Source organism: Octodon degus, unplaced genomic scaffold (assembly GCF_000260255.1).
Source record: "Octodon degus isolate 3935 unplaced genomic scaffold, OctDeg1.0 scaffold00093, whole genome shotgun sequence".
Taxonomy (NCBI): domain Eukaryota; kingdom Metazoa; phylum Chordata; class Mammalia; order Rodentia; family Octodontidae; genus Octodon; species Octodon degus.
The window spans coordinates 1,882,565-1,897,835 of NW_004524669.1; the positions used below are offsets into that span (position 1 = coordinate 1,882,565).

The 15,271-nt window shown below is 43.9% G+C and overlaps 1 protein-coding gene across 3 annotated transcripts in view; it reads left to right on the forward strand.

The window, feature by feature from the left end:
- The window catches only part of Tmbim6 (transmembrane BAX inhibitor motif containing 6), a 28,867-nt gene extending 19,149 nt beyond the window's left edge, over nucleotides 1–9,718 (forward strand). For all 3 annotated transcript variants that reach the window (XM_023722681.1, XM_023722683.1, XM_023722682.1), the window contains exons 4-10: nucleotides 1,049–1,169; nucleotides 3,125–3,173; nucleotides 3,276–3,373; nucleotides 3,641–3,720; nucleotides 4,259–4,359; nucleotides 4,936–5,011; nucleotides 7,790–9,718. In XM_023722681.1, coding sequence (XP_023578449.1) covers nucleotides 1,049–1,169; nucleotides 3,125–3,173; nucleotides 3,276–3,373; nucleotides 3,641–3,720; nucleotides 4,259–4,359; nucleotides 4,936–5,011; nucleotides 7,790–7,813 — 549 coding nt within the window. In that variant the 3' untranslated portion in view covers nucleotides 7,814–9,718. The remainder of the gene's footprint in view (nucleotides 1–1,048; nucleotides 1,170–3,124; nucleotides 3,174–3,275; nucleotides 3,374–3,640; nucleotides 3,721–4,258; nucleotides 4,360–4,935; nucleotides 5,012–7,789) is intronic.
- The last annotated feature ends 5,553 nt before the right edge of the window (nucleotides 9,719–15,271 follow it).

Sequence of the window (15,271 nt, forward strand, 5' to 3'; positions counted from 1 at the left end):
TTTTTTTTTTTTTTTTTTTTTTCTCTTAGTACTGGGTATTGAAACCAGGCCCTTAGCTGGGCATGGTAGTGCATGCCTGTTATCACAGCATGTGGGAGGCTGAGGCAGGAGGATTGCTGTGAATTCTAGTTTGAGGCCAGCCTGAACTGCATAGTGAAACCCTGTCTCCAAAAAAAAGGTGGCGGGGGAGGTGGGGGGTTGGGGAGATGCCTCAGTAGAATAAGCGCTTCCCTGGCAAGCATAAGGGCCTGAGTTCAGTCCTTGGTTCCACCCAAAAAATAGATAAAAAGCATGGCCTTTGCACTGAGCTACATTCTGCTCATTTTTTTTCTTTTTCTTTTTTTTTTTTTTTTCATGTGTTTGGTACAGGGTCTCACTACACAGCTGAGTCTCATAGTGATCCTCATGTTTGCAGCTTCCCCAGTGCTGGGATTACAGGTGTGCACCACCACATCCAGACTTGGTCGCTGGCTCTGCATGCCCATTGGCAGGGCCGGTGGGGTATATGGTGCCGGGATTTGAACCCCAGTCCCTGAGCTTGCCTAAGCAGGCACTTAGTCTGCTGAGCTAATTCGATGGCCCTTAACTTTTATCTTGAGACACAGTCTCACCAAATAGTCAAGGCTAGGTTTAAATCAGTGGTCTTTGTGCCTCTACCTCCCTGGTAGCTGGAATTGCAGGCCTGTGCCACTGTAACTAGCCCTTGTTTTCTTTCAACAATTTTTTACAAGTGGGATGTGCTTTAAGCACTTGTCAGTTTGATTTATCTTCTCCCTTTCTTGGGCAACACCATTTGTAGTTTGACTTGACTAGTTTGTATTGTAGTTGATGGACTGCCCGTCCCAAAATAGCTTCAATATCTACCATAGTACTGAACCTGAGCTTCAAAACTTCTTTCTCTCTACATTCTTGAGAAAATACTGCCTTTTCCCTTGCTTCTGGATTAGAAACATATTAGGAAGTTCACATGCGTGTTTGAATCTAATAAGGTCTCCTGAAAAATAAATTTGAAAAATTCAGTTATTTAATTATTGATTGACTCTGACAGGCTGGCCTCCTGTCTGCCTTGGGCTCCCTGGGGTTGATGATTTGGCTGATGGCAACCCCTCATAGCCATGAGACTGAGCAGAAAAGATTGGGACTTCTCGCTGGATTTGCTTTCCTTACAGGTATGTTAAAGTATTGATTTAATTTTAAAGGCAAGGGCCAGTGATAAAGCTGATCAGCACAGGACCTGCCTGGCAAGTGCAAGGCTGTGTGTTTTATTCCTGGTATTAAAAAAAAAAAAAAAAAATGGGAGGGGAAAACCATTTTTAGTATCTGTTTAGACAAAAGCCTAAGGTGTATATTTATTCTTATTTACCACAACAGGCATACTTTTTGTCTGCCTATTCCATTTGTACAGTTGACTTTTTTCTTCTGGTCTGTCACTGTACTGTCCAGTCATACTTGTGTTTGTTTTTGCCTTATTACAAAACATTTGTTGCATGTATGCAAAACGTGTTATTTCCCCAATCTAGGGTAAGCTCTTTGTTTTTGTTTTTGTTTTTTAATTTATATGTGTGTGTGTGTGTGTGTGTGTGTGTGTGTGTGTGTGTCCAGCTCAGCCCACTAGGGGGCGGGGCTGGCTGGCATGTGGTGCTGGGGGATTGAACCGCAGTCCCTGTGCTTTGCTAAGCTTGTTCTAAGTAGGTGCTTTAGACCACTGAACCATCTCACCAGCCCCCAGCTCTTTGTGATTTTTCTTTTTGTCATCAAAAATAGGCATTGAGGGGCTGGGGAGATAGCTCAGTAGAATAAGTACTTGCCTGAGTACCGCAGAAAAATAAATAATAGGCATTGGGACTGAACTAGGCTTGACAGTATGTGCTTAGTTGGCCCCATACTGACCAGTGTCAGTAACTGTTCCTTTTTTTTTTTTTTTTTTTTTTGGGCAATACCAGAGATTGAACTCAGGGCCCTGCGCTTTCCAGTCAAGCGCTTATTCTGCTGAACTATGTCCTAGGGCCCTCAGTATCTGTTCTGAGCCAGCTGTTTTTTTGATTTTTGTTTGTTTGTTTTTTATTTGCTACAGGGTCTCACTACTGCTATGCAGCTCATAGTGATCCTCCTGTTTCAGCCTCCCCGGTGCTGGGATTATAGTCATGTGCCACCACACGTGGTACCAATGGCTGGCACGCCTGAGGTGGAGCTGGCACAGCATGCGGTATTGGAGGGTACCAGGGATCAAACCTGGGTTGGCACCTGCTAGGCAGGTGTTTCAACTGCCAAGCTATTGCCCTAGCCCTGAGCTAACTTAAAAGCCATTCATTGAGATTTATTGCATAGGACAATATGCTAGTTCTCTGGCAAGGAATTAAAAGTACAAATCTTTTAAATTTATTAAAGGAAAGCAGGACTCAGGCTACATAAAAATTACTTGCAAGACAGTTGTGTTGGTACAGATTGTTTTGAGTGACCGCTCTTCATAGTGTTGAGGAAATTTTAGGAAGGACTTTTGGATTGAGATGTTTAGATTAGCCAGTTTTTGAAGGCATGAAAGAGTGGAATTATCAGAAGGAGAGAAGAAACAGAGTAGGAGAAATGTTGGACAGGAGCAGGTCACTCTTGTTGGCAGGAGTCTATTTGCAGAACCTGTCTTGCAACTTTTGCAAACCGTATTACAGGGTTGCTGGCCTGGCAGCTTTTCTAATTTCCTGATCTGGTCTACATTGCAGTTGCATATTATTCCAGCTCAAAAATATTTGATAGTCCTGCTTCATTTTTTAAATTTCTGTTTCTCTTAGTGTAATATATGATTTTGAGCTAAAAGGACATTTTTTGTAGCTATGTATAAATAAATAATAAATGGGGCATACATTCTCTTAGTGATTTAAAAGGGAGGAAAGAGACTAAGTTTTTGTGTGTGTTTGCAGGGTCTCACCACAGCTTGAACTCATAGTGATCCTCCTGTTTTCTGCCTCCCTAGTGCTGAAAAGATTCAATTTAACTCACATAAATATGTAAAAGAGAGGTTTTTCTTAAGGATCCTGAGTGTATCTGGGTTATTAATAATCAGCTTTTGGATAAGGCTCCTCTTAGTCAATGGTAATATTGTGTTATGTGGTTTTTTTTTTTTTTCTAGGAGTCGGTCTGGGCCCTGCTCTGGAACTGTGCATTGCTGTCAATCCTAGGTAACTGTTTCAGTAGTAGTGTTTATCTTTTTATCTTTATGAATATCCTTCTAAATAAAGGCCAAGTGCCTGTAGTCCTCAAGTGGTCTTTTTCTTTAACAGCATCCTTCCCACTGCTTTCATGGGCACAGCAATGATCTTCACCTGTTTCACCCTGAGTGCACTCTACGCCAGGCGCCGGAGCTACCTCTTTCTGGGAGGTAAGTGTAAACTGGAAACAGTGGGGTCTGTTCTAGCCAGAGTCCTCACTACTTTCCTACTTGTAGCTGTTATGTTGATATTGGCTTTCATTTAAAGGGGAAGTAAAAAAAAAGGCATAATGAGCTTGTCTTCTTTCAAGATAGCTTCCCCCCCCCCCCCCCCATGCTGGGGATCGAACTCAGGATCTTGCTCTAGCCAGGCAGGCCTTTAAGCCACTGAGCTATCTACTCAGCCCCTCAGGATAATTTCTTGCCTTGTCTTAATAGGTATCTTGATGTCAGCCATGAGCCTGATGGTCTTGTCTTCTCTTGGGAACCTTTTCTTTGGATCTCTTTGGCTTTTCCAGGTGAGATTTTACACAGATGTTTCCAGTAGCTATTTGCCTTATGCTACTTTTTTCTCACTTAAAGCAAGCTAGGTTAAGACACCTTTAGGATAATCACCTTTGGGCAGCACCTTACAAACTTCATCTGCTTCTGGTTGCAGCAGTACAGCTAAATGTCATCAGGCACTGCTGAGGAGAGGATGATTTGCTCAAATCCTTTGTCAGTCTAGCATTGACTTGTGAAAATGGTGGAAGGTCTTCCAGTGCCATATGGAAGTATGTTGGGAGCCAGTTGTAGTAGCACCGAACTGTAATTCGAGCACTTGGGAGGCTGAGGCAGAAGGATGACTAGGAGTTCAAGGCCAGCCTGAACTACAAAGCAAGATCCTATCTAAAAAAGAATCCTAAACAAGTAAACGAGGAGTATCTTTGGAAATAATATGGTTATCTTTATTGTTCACTGGTTGTGCTTTCAAGTGATCAAAAGGCAGAATCTTTGTGTGTCCGTGTGTCCCTTGTACTATTACTATATGCTAACTTCATCCTATTCTTCTGTTAGGCAAACCTATATATGGGACTGGTGGTCATGTGTGGTTTTGTCCTTTTTGATACTCAACTCATTATTGAAAAAGCTGAACATGGAGATAAGGATTATATCTGGTAAGTGTGAAAATTGGTTTGTACTGGTAAATGTTGAAACATGCCATTCTATGCCATGCCATGGCTGAACTTGTGGTTTTTGTTATTGTTTTGTTTTGTATTTTTTAAATCCTTAAAATAAATCTTTAACAATTTGAAGAAAATGTACACAGTTTTTAAGTGTAGTAATCATCTTGAAGTCTCATAACTAATTGGTAGTTCAGGTTCAAACTAGGGCCTGTGCAGCATTGAAAGTCCAGTGATGCCAAGGGCACAGTTGCAGACTTGAGTATGCCATGTGCTTTCTTTGAGTTGAAATGGATCTGAGACACCAGAATTTTACTTCCTTAGTTGTTTGTAGTGTTAGAGAAGTTGACTTGTGGATGAGTGTGGGTGGTTTTTTTGTTTTGTTTTGTTGGTTTTTTGTTTTTTGCAGTACAGGGGATTAAACTCAGGGCCTTGCACTTGCCATGGAGGCACATATTCCATGCTGAGCTATCTCCCCGGCCCGAGTGTGGGTTTTATGTTCTGCTCTGTGGACTTAAAAGATCAAAGAAGTGGGAAATGGAGTTTGTAACCTGTTTCATTCTCTTTCAGGCACTGCATTGATCTCTTCTTAGATTTTGTCACTCTCTTCAGAAAACTCATGATGATCCTGGCAATGAATGAGAAGGTTAGTCAGCCTATAACCCGCAGCTGAGGGAATGGCTCCTCAGTTCATTTTCTCTGTATAATTAAGATTGAAAACTTCCCAGGGTAAGGCAGCCTACTGTGCACAAAGCAAATTAGAAGTTTTCACCTGGTAGAGAAAAAGAAACAAGTAAAAATCATTCTTTTACCTGAATGTAGTGGCCTGAGCCTACAATCCCACCACTCAAGAAATTAAACTGGGGAGGTAGCTTGGCAGCGGCATAAGCACCTGCCTTAAAAATCATTCTTTTAGGGGCCAGGGAGATGGCTCAGTAGAACAAGTGCTCGCCAGTGTCTGAGTTCAATCTCCGGTTCTGCCCCCCCCCAAAAAAAATTATTCTTTTAGCTGAATGTGGTGGCCCAAGCCTACAATCCCACCACTCATTAAACTGGGGAGGTAGCTTGGCAGCAGTATAAGCACCTGCCTAGCAAGCGCAAGGTCCAGATTTTTATCCCCAGTACCACATGCCCTGCCAGCCCCAGAACCCCAGGCACACCATGCCGGCCACCAAAACTAGGAGTGTGGCACACACCTGTAATACTAGCACTAGGGAGGCTGAAAGGATCACTATCAGTCTGAACTGCGTAATGAGAGCCTGTATCAAAAAATAAAAGAGACTGAGGCAGGAGATCACCACAAATTCAAGGCCAATTTGACCTACCTAGTGAGATCCTGTCTCAAAAATAACCCTTTAACTTTTCTTTTCTCCTAACTAGTCCCTGAGATTAGCATCAAAGGGAAAAGATCTTCGGGGGCAATATGAAGAATTTAAAGGCTGTAAAGATAATTGCAACTCAGAAAAAGATACTGTAAACTGGGGACTGGAGAGATAGCTCAGTGGCATAAGTGCCTGCCTGGCAAGCCCAAAGACCTGAATTCAATCCCCAGTACAAAAAAAAAAAAAAAAAAAAATACTGTAAACTGGATGTGGTAGTAGATGCCTGTAATTTCTGGGAAACTGAAGCAGGAGGATGGCGAGCTCAAACCCAGCCTGGGCAACTTAGCAAGACCCTATCTCAAAAAATAAAGTGCTAGGGTCTGGCTTTAATCCCCCAGATTGCAGAAAAGAAAAAATTACTAAAGATATCATATTTTTTTTTCCCCTGTATTTTTTAGGGAAGGGTCTACAGCATCTTACCACTAGATAGGACTCATAGTGATTCTCCTGTTTACAGCCTCCCAAGTGCTGGAATTACAGGCATACACCACCAAGCCCAGTCTCAGTTGCCATCTTAGCATGCTCCTGCTCTCAGCACGCCCCAGGGGCAGGGCCAGCAGGCAGGCCCAGGGGCTGAATCCTGGCCTCTGTGCCTGCTTGCAGGCTCTCTAATCTGCCAAGCTATTTGGATGGCCCTCTCATATAATACTTTTTTTTTTTTTTTTTTTTTTTTTTTTTTTAGAACCAGGGATTGAACTCAGGCCCTTACACTTGCCAGGGAAGCGCTTAATCCACTGAGCCATCTCCCTGGCCCCCATGTCATATAATACTGATAAGTGAACTTAAAATTTTTTTCTCTGCCCTCCCAGTACTGGCTATTGAATATAGGACTTTCTGCCTGCTAGGAAATTGTTCTTTCACTGAACTATAATTCTGTCCCTTTTTATTTTGAGACAGGGTGTTACCTAGGTTGGCCTTGAGCTTGTAATCCTGCTCAGTCTCCCAAGTAGCAGGAATTATAGACCAGTTTTACTCATTTGTTAGTCTTAATTTTTTTTTCAGAGAAGCGTTTTAGGGGCTGGGGATTTGGCTAGTGGTAGAATACTTGTCTAGCAATTGTGAGGCCCTGACTTTAGTCCTCAGCAGCAAAAAAAAAAAAAATTTTAAATATTCTGTAGCAGACAGCATTAAAAGTGGAGAAGTGAGTGAAGCCATGAAGTTTTCTTTGCAGACTTTATTCTAGAACTTGAGGCAGCATAGTGGTGGTAGAGGCAGGTGACTAGATAGGATTATTGCTTTTGTCTGGGCTATACAAAGTTGGACTGAGCACTAAGCAGTTGCCCTATTTTCCATAAGAAAAGCAGCACACCTTTTGCTTTTTTTTTTTTTTTTAGGAGCGGGGAGGTAGTGGAAATCAAACTCACAACCTTGCACTTTTGCCAGGCAGGCACTTGTGCCACTGAGCTATAGACCTGGCCCTATTCCTTTAGAATAGGTAGCAGTACCTGAGATTGACATATCCCCTGGCCTAGATTGTTTCCAAATGTCAGTCTGTACTAAGGATTCATGCTCACCCTCCATGCAGAGCATGTCCCATTCTTGATGGAAAGTTAATGACATGGCCTTAGTTTTGGTCTTTTATGACAGACTAGTAGGGCCTGGGCTGCTGGGATTTGCACTGTGGTATTATAAGTGGCCAGAGGTGGTTGGGCACACAGCTACTACTGATGTGGCCCTGGGACAGCTGTTGACTCTTTCTCATTAGACTTGTCACAGTTTCGGGGAAGGGCCATGGAAACTAGTTGAGGTGCAGTTCTCATGGTCAATGTCCAGGTTCCCTCCAGACTCTTAACCAAAGGATCATTTAAGAATTTGAACTTACATATCAGATGCAAAAATTTGATTGGGTGATGCCGGTCATGGTGGCACATAGTTGTAATCCCAGCACTCAGGAGGCTGAGGCAGGAGGATCATTGCAAGTTTGAAACCAGCCTGGACTGCAAAGTGAGCTCAAGCACAGCCTAAACTGCATAGCAAGACCCTGTCTCAAAAAGACTAATAGTAATAATAATAATAAATTGGGTCATTTTCTCCACTTTCAGGATAAGAAGAAAGAAAAGAAGTGAGATGACCATCCAGCCTTTCCCAGTTTGGCTTCTCCCCCTCCACCCCTCATTTCCTGTTTGCACACATTACAGGTGGCGTGTTCTATGATAATGAAAGGCATCAGAAAAGCTTTTGTACTTTGTGGTTTTCTCTATTTTGAATTTTTTGATCAAAAATTGATTAGCAGAATATAGTTTGGAGTTTGGCTTCATATTCCTGGGGTTCTTCCTTACTCCCATTTGTCAGCCCATCTCTTAGCACTTGCTCTGCTCTGGTGGCCAGCCACCTCCATGAGGAGTGGGGCCAGCAGAGAGAGCAAACTCCAGGAGTCCACAGCCCCACTGAGCCTCACCCAGTGGACCACAGACTATTTGATAGAGCCACCTCAGCCCACCCTTCCTCAATATTGTTTGGTTTGCACACAGTTTCTGTGGGGACTGGGCAGTATGTTTTCTACTAGGAAGAAGTTTGCTGGCCCTGTGGTTAACTCAGGCTCATATTTGAGCTGTCAGCTCTACAAAGAAAGCAAAAGAGCCTCTTCAATGGGTGCTTGCTTCCTCTGAGCTTCTCGAGCTTGCAGGCAAATGCCCTCTGCCTTGCCATCACAAAGGGAATGTAGGCTTGTGTGTATTCCCTTTCCCACCCCTGCCTGACCCTCAGGGAATCTGCCTGTTTTCTATCCATCGGGTGGCAGGACTTCAGCAGAAAGAGAGATTGTTTCATCAAGCATTTGGCTGAGTATATATGGCAAAATAGATAACAAAATTCTCAAATTGGCCCTTTCTGTATTTTTTGTTGTTGTTTTCTAAAATTGATTATCACCATAATTACCGAGGAGCCTTCACCAGGTGGCTGTGACTCAAGGTCCTAAGAGAGGAGGATAAAGAAGAGGAATGGTTGAATTCTCTGAATCCTGCCCAACAAACCTAGATAAAGAGTGGTGGGCAGATCCCCTCCGTTGAGTGGGTCCTTGTACAGATGAGTGCGGCAGTGCTGTGATGATTTGGGAGGCAGCATCTTAAGAGCCCTTCTGTGCATTTTTGTCTGCCCCCACCTGAACATGTAGGGCATGTCAGGCCAGAGATTCGGGGCAGCAGATAGATGCTCATTTTGTAGATGCACTTTAATTTTTAGTCTGCTCACCTGTTTCCAGAGAGCTGCAGGTAGGAGCCAGGTGACCAAACTTGTAAGAGCTCCAGTTCCCTGAAGCTTTGTGGTTATAGGTGTGGAAGAGCAGCTGTAATGGGTGGATCACAAGTTCTTTCCTGTGGGCCTCCACAGTCAGCTTACACAGAGTAGTCATGGCCCTGGCTTCTGGGTTTTATTGCCAGGGGGCCAAGCTATTAAAAGTGCATTATCAGCAGGCTGCTATTTCTGGCTCTTCCTGTTCACAACCAGTGCAGTTTGACACAGTGTAGTGTGTTGTGTCACTAATCCATCCCATGAAACTTCCTGGAGTGACACACCACCCAAAGTGGCTCATTTCCACTGAGGATGCTGCCCTTTGACTTAGTCGCTGCCTCTAGCCTCTGGCTTAAGAACTTACTAAATGAATTTCCTTCCTATTAAGCCCCCATTAACAGCTCTCCATAAATTTAGTGATTTTCTGCCAAGCCTGAGAATCTGAAATCCATCTCTTGAAGCCAGACTCCACCTCTTGTGCTTTTTTGCTTGGGATAAAGGAGTTTTTCTTTAGAAACAGTGCCAAGAATGACAACATATAAAGAAAGTACTTTAAAAGTAAATGCCTAACAGATTTTTTAATACAAGTATCACTGTAATTTTCACTTTATCTTCTAGTTCCTTGTTTTCAGCTCAGGCTGCATTCTCTAACTCATACTGTGAAGACAAAGGTGTTTTTGATTCAGAAATATATATCTACATAGTCTTAATTTGTAAAAAATAAAGAAAATTCCTTAACCTTTCCTGATGTCTCTGAGTGATAAATCAGGGACACAGCTGGGCATGGGTTTGGGGTTCTATGCAGCTTGCTAGTGGGCTTCAAGTGGGCCTGGATTTAGTGTGTCTGCTCTAAGTGTAGGTAGAAAGAAGGGTCCCACGCACTCAAGCTCCCACTGAGCCCCAGTACAGCACAAATGTTTCGGTTCTTTGTTCATACGTAGCCTGGGCTTTTTCCCAGTCTCCCTCACCTTTGCTCTGGGGCAGTGATGGTGACCTTCAGTAGGTTTGGTGATAACAGCGTGCTGCTGTAAGTGCACAGTTTCCCCGCCCCTGCTTGCTCTAGGTTGTCTTCGGTGGTAGCAGGTGCAGTTGATTCAGGTGTGTGGTCACAGTTTAGAAACTGGGAGTGCAATTGCATGAAAGGCAGATTATATCCACTTAACTCTGAAAGTGTTCTTCCACCATAGCCAACTTCGGGTCTAGGTGCATTAGTAAATAAAAATTGTCCCCATACAGTACATTTGAGAGTATAAATCTGTACTGTAGAGTGGCTGTTCAACCCTGGTACATTTGCCTTCCAGTTGCCATGATTGTAGTAGACGCAAACCTTCCTGTTAGAATTTGTACTTCTGTTTGATCCCTGTTGTGCCCTGCTGGCCCTGCCCCCAGGGTGCGCTGAGAAGGCCAAGACTGGGCATGGTAACACGCACCTGTAATCCCAGAGCTTGGGAGGCTGAAAACAGGAAGCTCACTACAAGTCCACTCTGTGTAGTGAGACCCTGTATTAAATACATTAAAAATAAATAAAAAAAGATTTGTACTTTCTAACACCTAGATTTCTCTTGAGTTGACCTGCTCGAACTCCATGTATCCCCATTATCAACCAATGAATGAGAGCCATTTCCCTCAACTTGGAAAGTGTAACTAGGTTTTTTTCTCTTTTGACCTGGGGGGAAGTCCTATATTAAGACTTTTTTTAAGATTTTTTTGGGGACCGGGGAGATGGCTCAGTAGAATAAGTGCTTGCAGGCCTGAGTTGAATCCCCGATTCTGCCAAAAATAAGTCTTTTTTTGTACCAGGGATCAAACTCAGGACCTTGCACTTCCCAGGCAAGTGTTTATGCCACTGAGCTATATTCCTGGTCCAAAAACCCAATTTTATTCATGTTCTGGGGGCAGATACAAGGCACAACATATTTGAGTGCTTACGTGTCAGCACTGTGTAGAGTGCAGTTGCCTCTTTAGTCCCAGTGACCTAAGTCCCGTATCTAAGATTTACTACTCCTGGGGCTGGTGAGATGGCTCAGTGGTCTAAAGCACCTACTTAGAACAAGCTTAGCAAAGCACAGGGACCGCGGTTCAATCCCCCAGCACCACATGCCAGCCAGCCCCGCTCCCTGGTGGGCTGAGCTGGACACACACATACACACACATAAATAAAATTTTATTTTATTTTATTTTTTTGCGGAACTGGGGATTGAACTCAGGCCCTTGCGCTTGCTGGGGAACCGCTTATTCCACTGAGCCATCTCCCCGGCCCCACATAAATAAAATTTTAAAAGATATACTACTCCTAGATTCCTTCAAGGTCACCATGTCAGACAGTGGCAGATCTCTGTCCAGAAACAATTCAGGCATGTGGACTCCAGGCCCCTGCTCATTGTTGCCTTAGGTGGGTGACCTACAGAATGACTATTCCTATAATGGCAGTGGTGAAGGAAAGCAAGATTTGAGCAAAATCTCCCTACCCCAGCTCTTCATGTCCAGTGTGGGAAAGAGCACCCTGTAGCTTCAACTATACTCTAGTGGGAAAGAGCCAGTATGCTCTCCCAACTAAGTTGATAGTGTAGGGTTACTCACCCAGGTTGGGGACGAGATGGCTGAGAATTCTTGGCTCGGTAGCTACAAGGGGTAAGCAGTGGGGCTGTGAGATGGCAGTCCTGTCCTTGTGGGTCAGGAAAAGTGCTCTGAAGATGATACCTGAGCTATGATAAAGTTTGGTCAAAGTGAAATGAGGTAAGGTAGAAGAAATGGAGGTTTCTGGCTGAGGGAACAGCACAAAGCATGACCCAGAGTGGGGTACTCAAGACATTGCAGAGGTAACTCTTGCTGGGTCAAGACTAACAGGAAATGAGAGCTAGGGTCAGTCAGTGAAATCTATGAGGGAGATGGCAGATGGCACAAAGGGCAACATGGCCTTGAAGGGCTTTGAAGAGCAGGGGAGTGATCTTGGACAATAGTTAAACCAGCCTGAACTGCAGGGTGAAACCCTGTCTCAATAAGACAAAAAACAAAATAAAACCTTTAAGCTTCCTCATGCTTCTCAACTCTTGATGAGCAGAAAATAATACCTCTTCAGTCTGAAAGGGATATGCAGGGCTGAGGAGATGGCTCAGTGGAATAAGCACTTCCCTGGCAAGTGCAAGGGCCTGGGTTCAATCCCTGGTTCCGCAAAAAAAAAAAAAAGACTTATAATTGTTGATTAATGATGTAGCAAAGAAAGATTTCTGGGCTTCACACTCTGTTTGGGGCCGGAGAGATGGTTCAGTAGAATAAGCACTTGCCTGGCAAGCACAAGGGTCTGAGTTCAATCCCTGGTACCACCAAAAAAAAAAGAAAAGGATATGTAGATGCTGGTCCCTGGGGGCCAAAGATCAAAGACTTCGACAAGGGTGGCAGGGAACTGAGTGATCGAAGATGAATGGGGCCTGGCCTTGTCTGTTGTTTCATTATCTTTCTTTCCTCTGCACACCTGACCAGGTGAGGTGATTTGTAACAATAGAAGACCCTTCTATGTAACTGAGAGCTAACTTTGAATAAAGCTTTTCCTTTATTTAGCATGTGTGAAGCCCTGGGCTTTTTCCAGCAGTAGGGAAAGAGATAGATTGAAAGGGAAGAGAGGAAAGAGAAAGTGTATGAAATCAACATACCTGCAAACCCAGCTTCTTGGGAAGCTAAGGTAAGAGGAATGCAAGTTCAAGCCCATGGGGAACATGGCAAGACCCTGATTCAAGCACTGGGCGTGGTGGGGAACACCTGTAATTCCAGCACTTGGGAGGCTAAGGCAGGAGGATCTTCGCAAGTTCAAGACCAGCCTGTGCTACAAAGTGAGTTCAAGGCCAGTCTGGACTGTACAGTGAGTGAGAACCTGTCTCCAACATACCAAAAACCAAGACCCTGATTAGGGCCAGGGAGATAGTTCAGTGTTATAAGCACCTGCCTGGCAAGGTCCTAAATTCGATCCCCAGTACTGCAACAAAAAAAAAAAACAAACCCTGGGTTTGGGGGGCCGGTGAGATGGCTCAGTGGAATAAGCGTTTCCCTGGCAAGCTCAAGGGCCTGAGTTCAATCCTCTGGTTCCGCCAAAAAAAAAAAAAAAAAAAAACACAAACAAACACAAAAAACCTGGGTCCACCAAGATAGCTCAGTGGACTAAAGCGCCTGCTTAGACAACTTTAGGCAAGTGCAAGGACCGCAGTTGATTCCCTGGCACCACATACTGCACCAACCCCACCTCCAAGGAGGGCTGATTCAAATTTTAAAATAAATCTTAGCCCAACTAGGCTGTGCTGCAGCAGTTGGAGGATAACTGGCCAAAGGACTTTTGCATGGCACATGGCTTTTCCCTTTGTGGCTGTGGAGGCTTCTGTCTGCTCTCAATCATGAGACAGGACCCAGAACCAAAGAAATCTGGATCAAACAGTTAGTATTTGAAGGTCATGCAAACCAATTGTAACCTGGAACTGCAAGTGGTAAGGTTGGGCGAACCTCCCAAAGTGTCTGTGCAGCATGATTAGCAGCAGGGAGAAGGGTCTTGTCTTCATTCTGAGATGTTCATATCCAGATAAACTCCATACTTAAAGAATATGTTGGGGGGGGCAGGGAGATAGCTCAGTAGAATAAGTACTTGCCTGGCAAGCACAAGGTCCTGAGTTTGATCCCTGGTACCACCAAAAAAAAAAAAAAAGTTGAAAATCCAAGCTTCAAAAATACAAGGTTGGGCTGGTGAGATGGCTCAGTGGTCTAAAGCACCTACTTAGAACAAGCTAAGCTAAGCTAAGCAAAGCACAGGGACCACAGTTCAATCCCCCAGCACCACATGCCAGCCAGCCCCGCCCCCTGGTGGGCTGAACTGGCCACACACACACTAAATAAATAAATAATTATTAAAAAAAAAAATACAGGGTTGGGCATCCATAGCTGTACTATGTACTCACTCATTTCCAGACTCACACCCACAGTGAAGAGAGGCAGCTGGATGACACTGCCACAGAGGCTGGAGCACTTGGAAGCAGCTCCCCAGAATTCCACTATCTTCTCAAGTGGCTACAAAAAAAGCCAGACATATATTTTGATTCTGGGTGTCAAACTTGTTATGTGGTATATAACAGAGATTTCTTTTGGAATTGGGCTGCTAACGTTTATGTATGCAAATTAAAGCATTGTATATCAAGCTCTTTTTTAAATTAATACATAATGAGCCAGCGAGATAGCTCAGTGGTCCAAAGTGCCTGCTTAGGCAAGTGCAAGGACTGCAGTTTGATCCCTGGCACCACATGCTGCAATGAGTGAGCCGGTCACACACAAAAAAAAATAAAATAAATAAAACAGTATAATTTAGGTTGACTAACTGCCCCCCACCAGATGGGGTCTTTAAGGGGCCAGGGAGATGGCTCAGCGGAATAAGCACTTGCCTGGCAAGCGCAAGGGCCTGAGTTCAATCCCCGGTTCCACCAAAAAAACAGATGGGGTCTTTTTTTTCTTTCTTTTTTTTTTTTTTTGCAGAACCAGGGATTGAACTCAGGCCCTTGCGCTTGCCAGGCAAGTGCTTATTCTACTGAGCCATCTTCCACCCCCTGAGATGTGGTCTTGCCATGTTGCTTAGGATGGTCTTGAACTCCTCAGCTCAGCTGATATTTCTGCCCCAGCCTCCTGTGCTGCCATATCCAGTTGGAATAATCTTTCTCTCAATCTGTGTCTCTGTCTGTGTGTGTGTCTCTCCCTCCCTCCTTCCCTCCCTTCCCTATGTAGTGTGTGTAGGTGGACCTTTCATTTTCAGTCACTTTATTACAGCTTAATTTTCTTGAATCCTGAATTAGGCCATTTGAATTTCTGGAAATATTTTGTGTCTGGCCTGACCTGAGACCCCATGTCTCCCCTTGTAAACAATAGAATAGTTTGTCCCTGGAAAAACAAGAAGTAAGGCCAATAAAGATATTTAACAGAGAACCTACAGTCACCCTGATACTCTGTGTATTTGTGCTGCTGTCCTTACTGCTTTGAACTCAAACAATTCATCCAGGTTCTTTGAAATTCCAACCCCAATCCTAAAACCTCAGATTCCCCTTCAGATACTTGCTGATATCACTCCAATGTCAGCCTGCCTGTGTGTAGGTGAATAAAATCTGATTTTTCCCACATTGGGTCTCCAGGTGTTTCCTCACACTGCCCTTACCTAACATGTTGAATTGTTGAAATTATAGACTTCATTCTGAAATTCCTCTTTGTGCACTAAAAATGCCTTATTTTGGCTTTGCAGACGCCTCTATCCTTCCTCTTAGTCGTTTGTTGCCAAC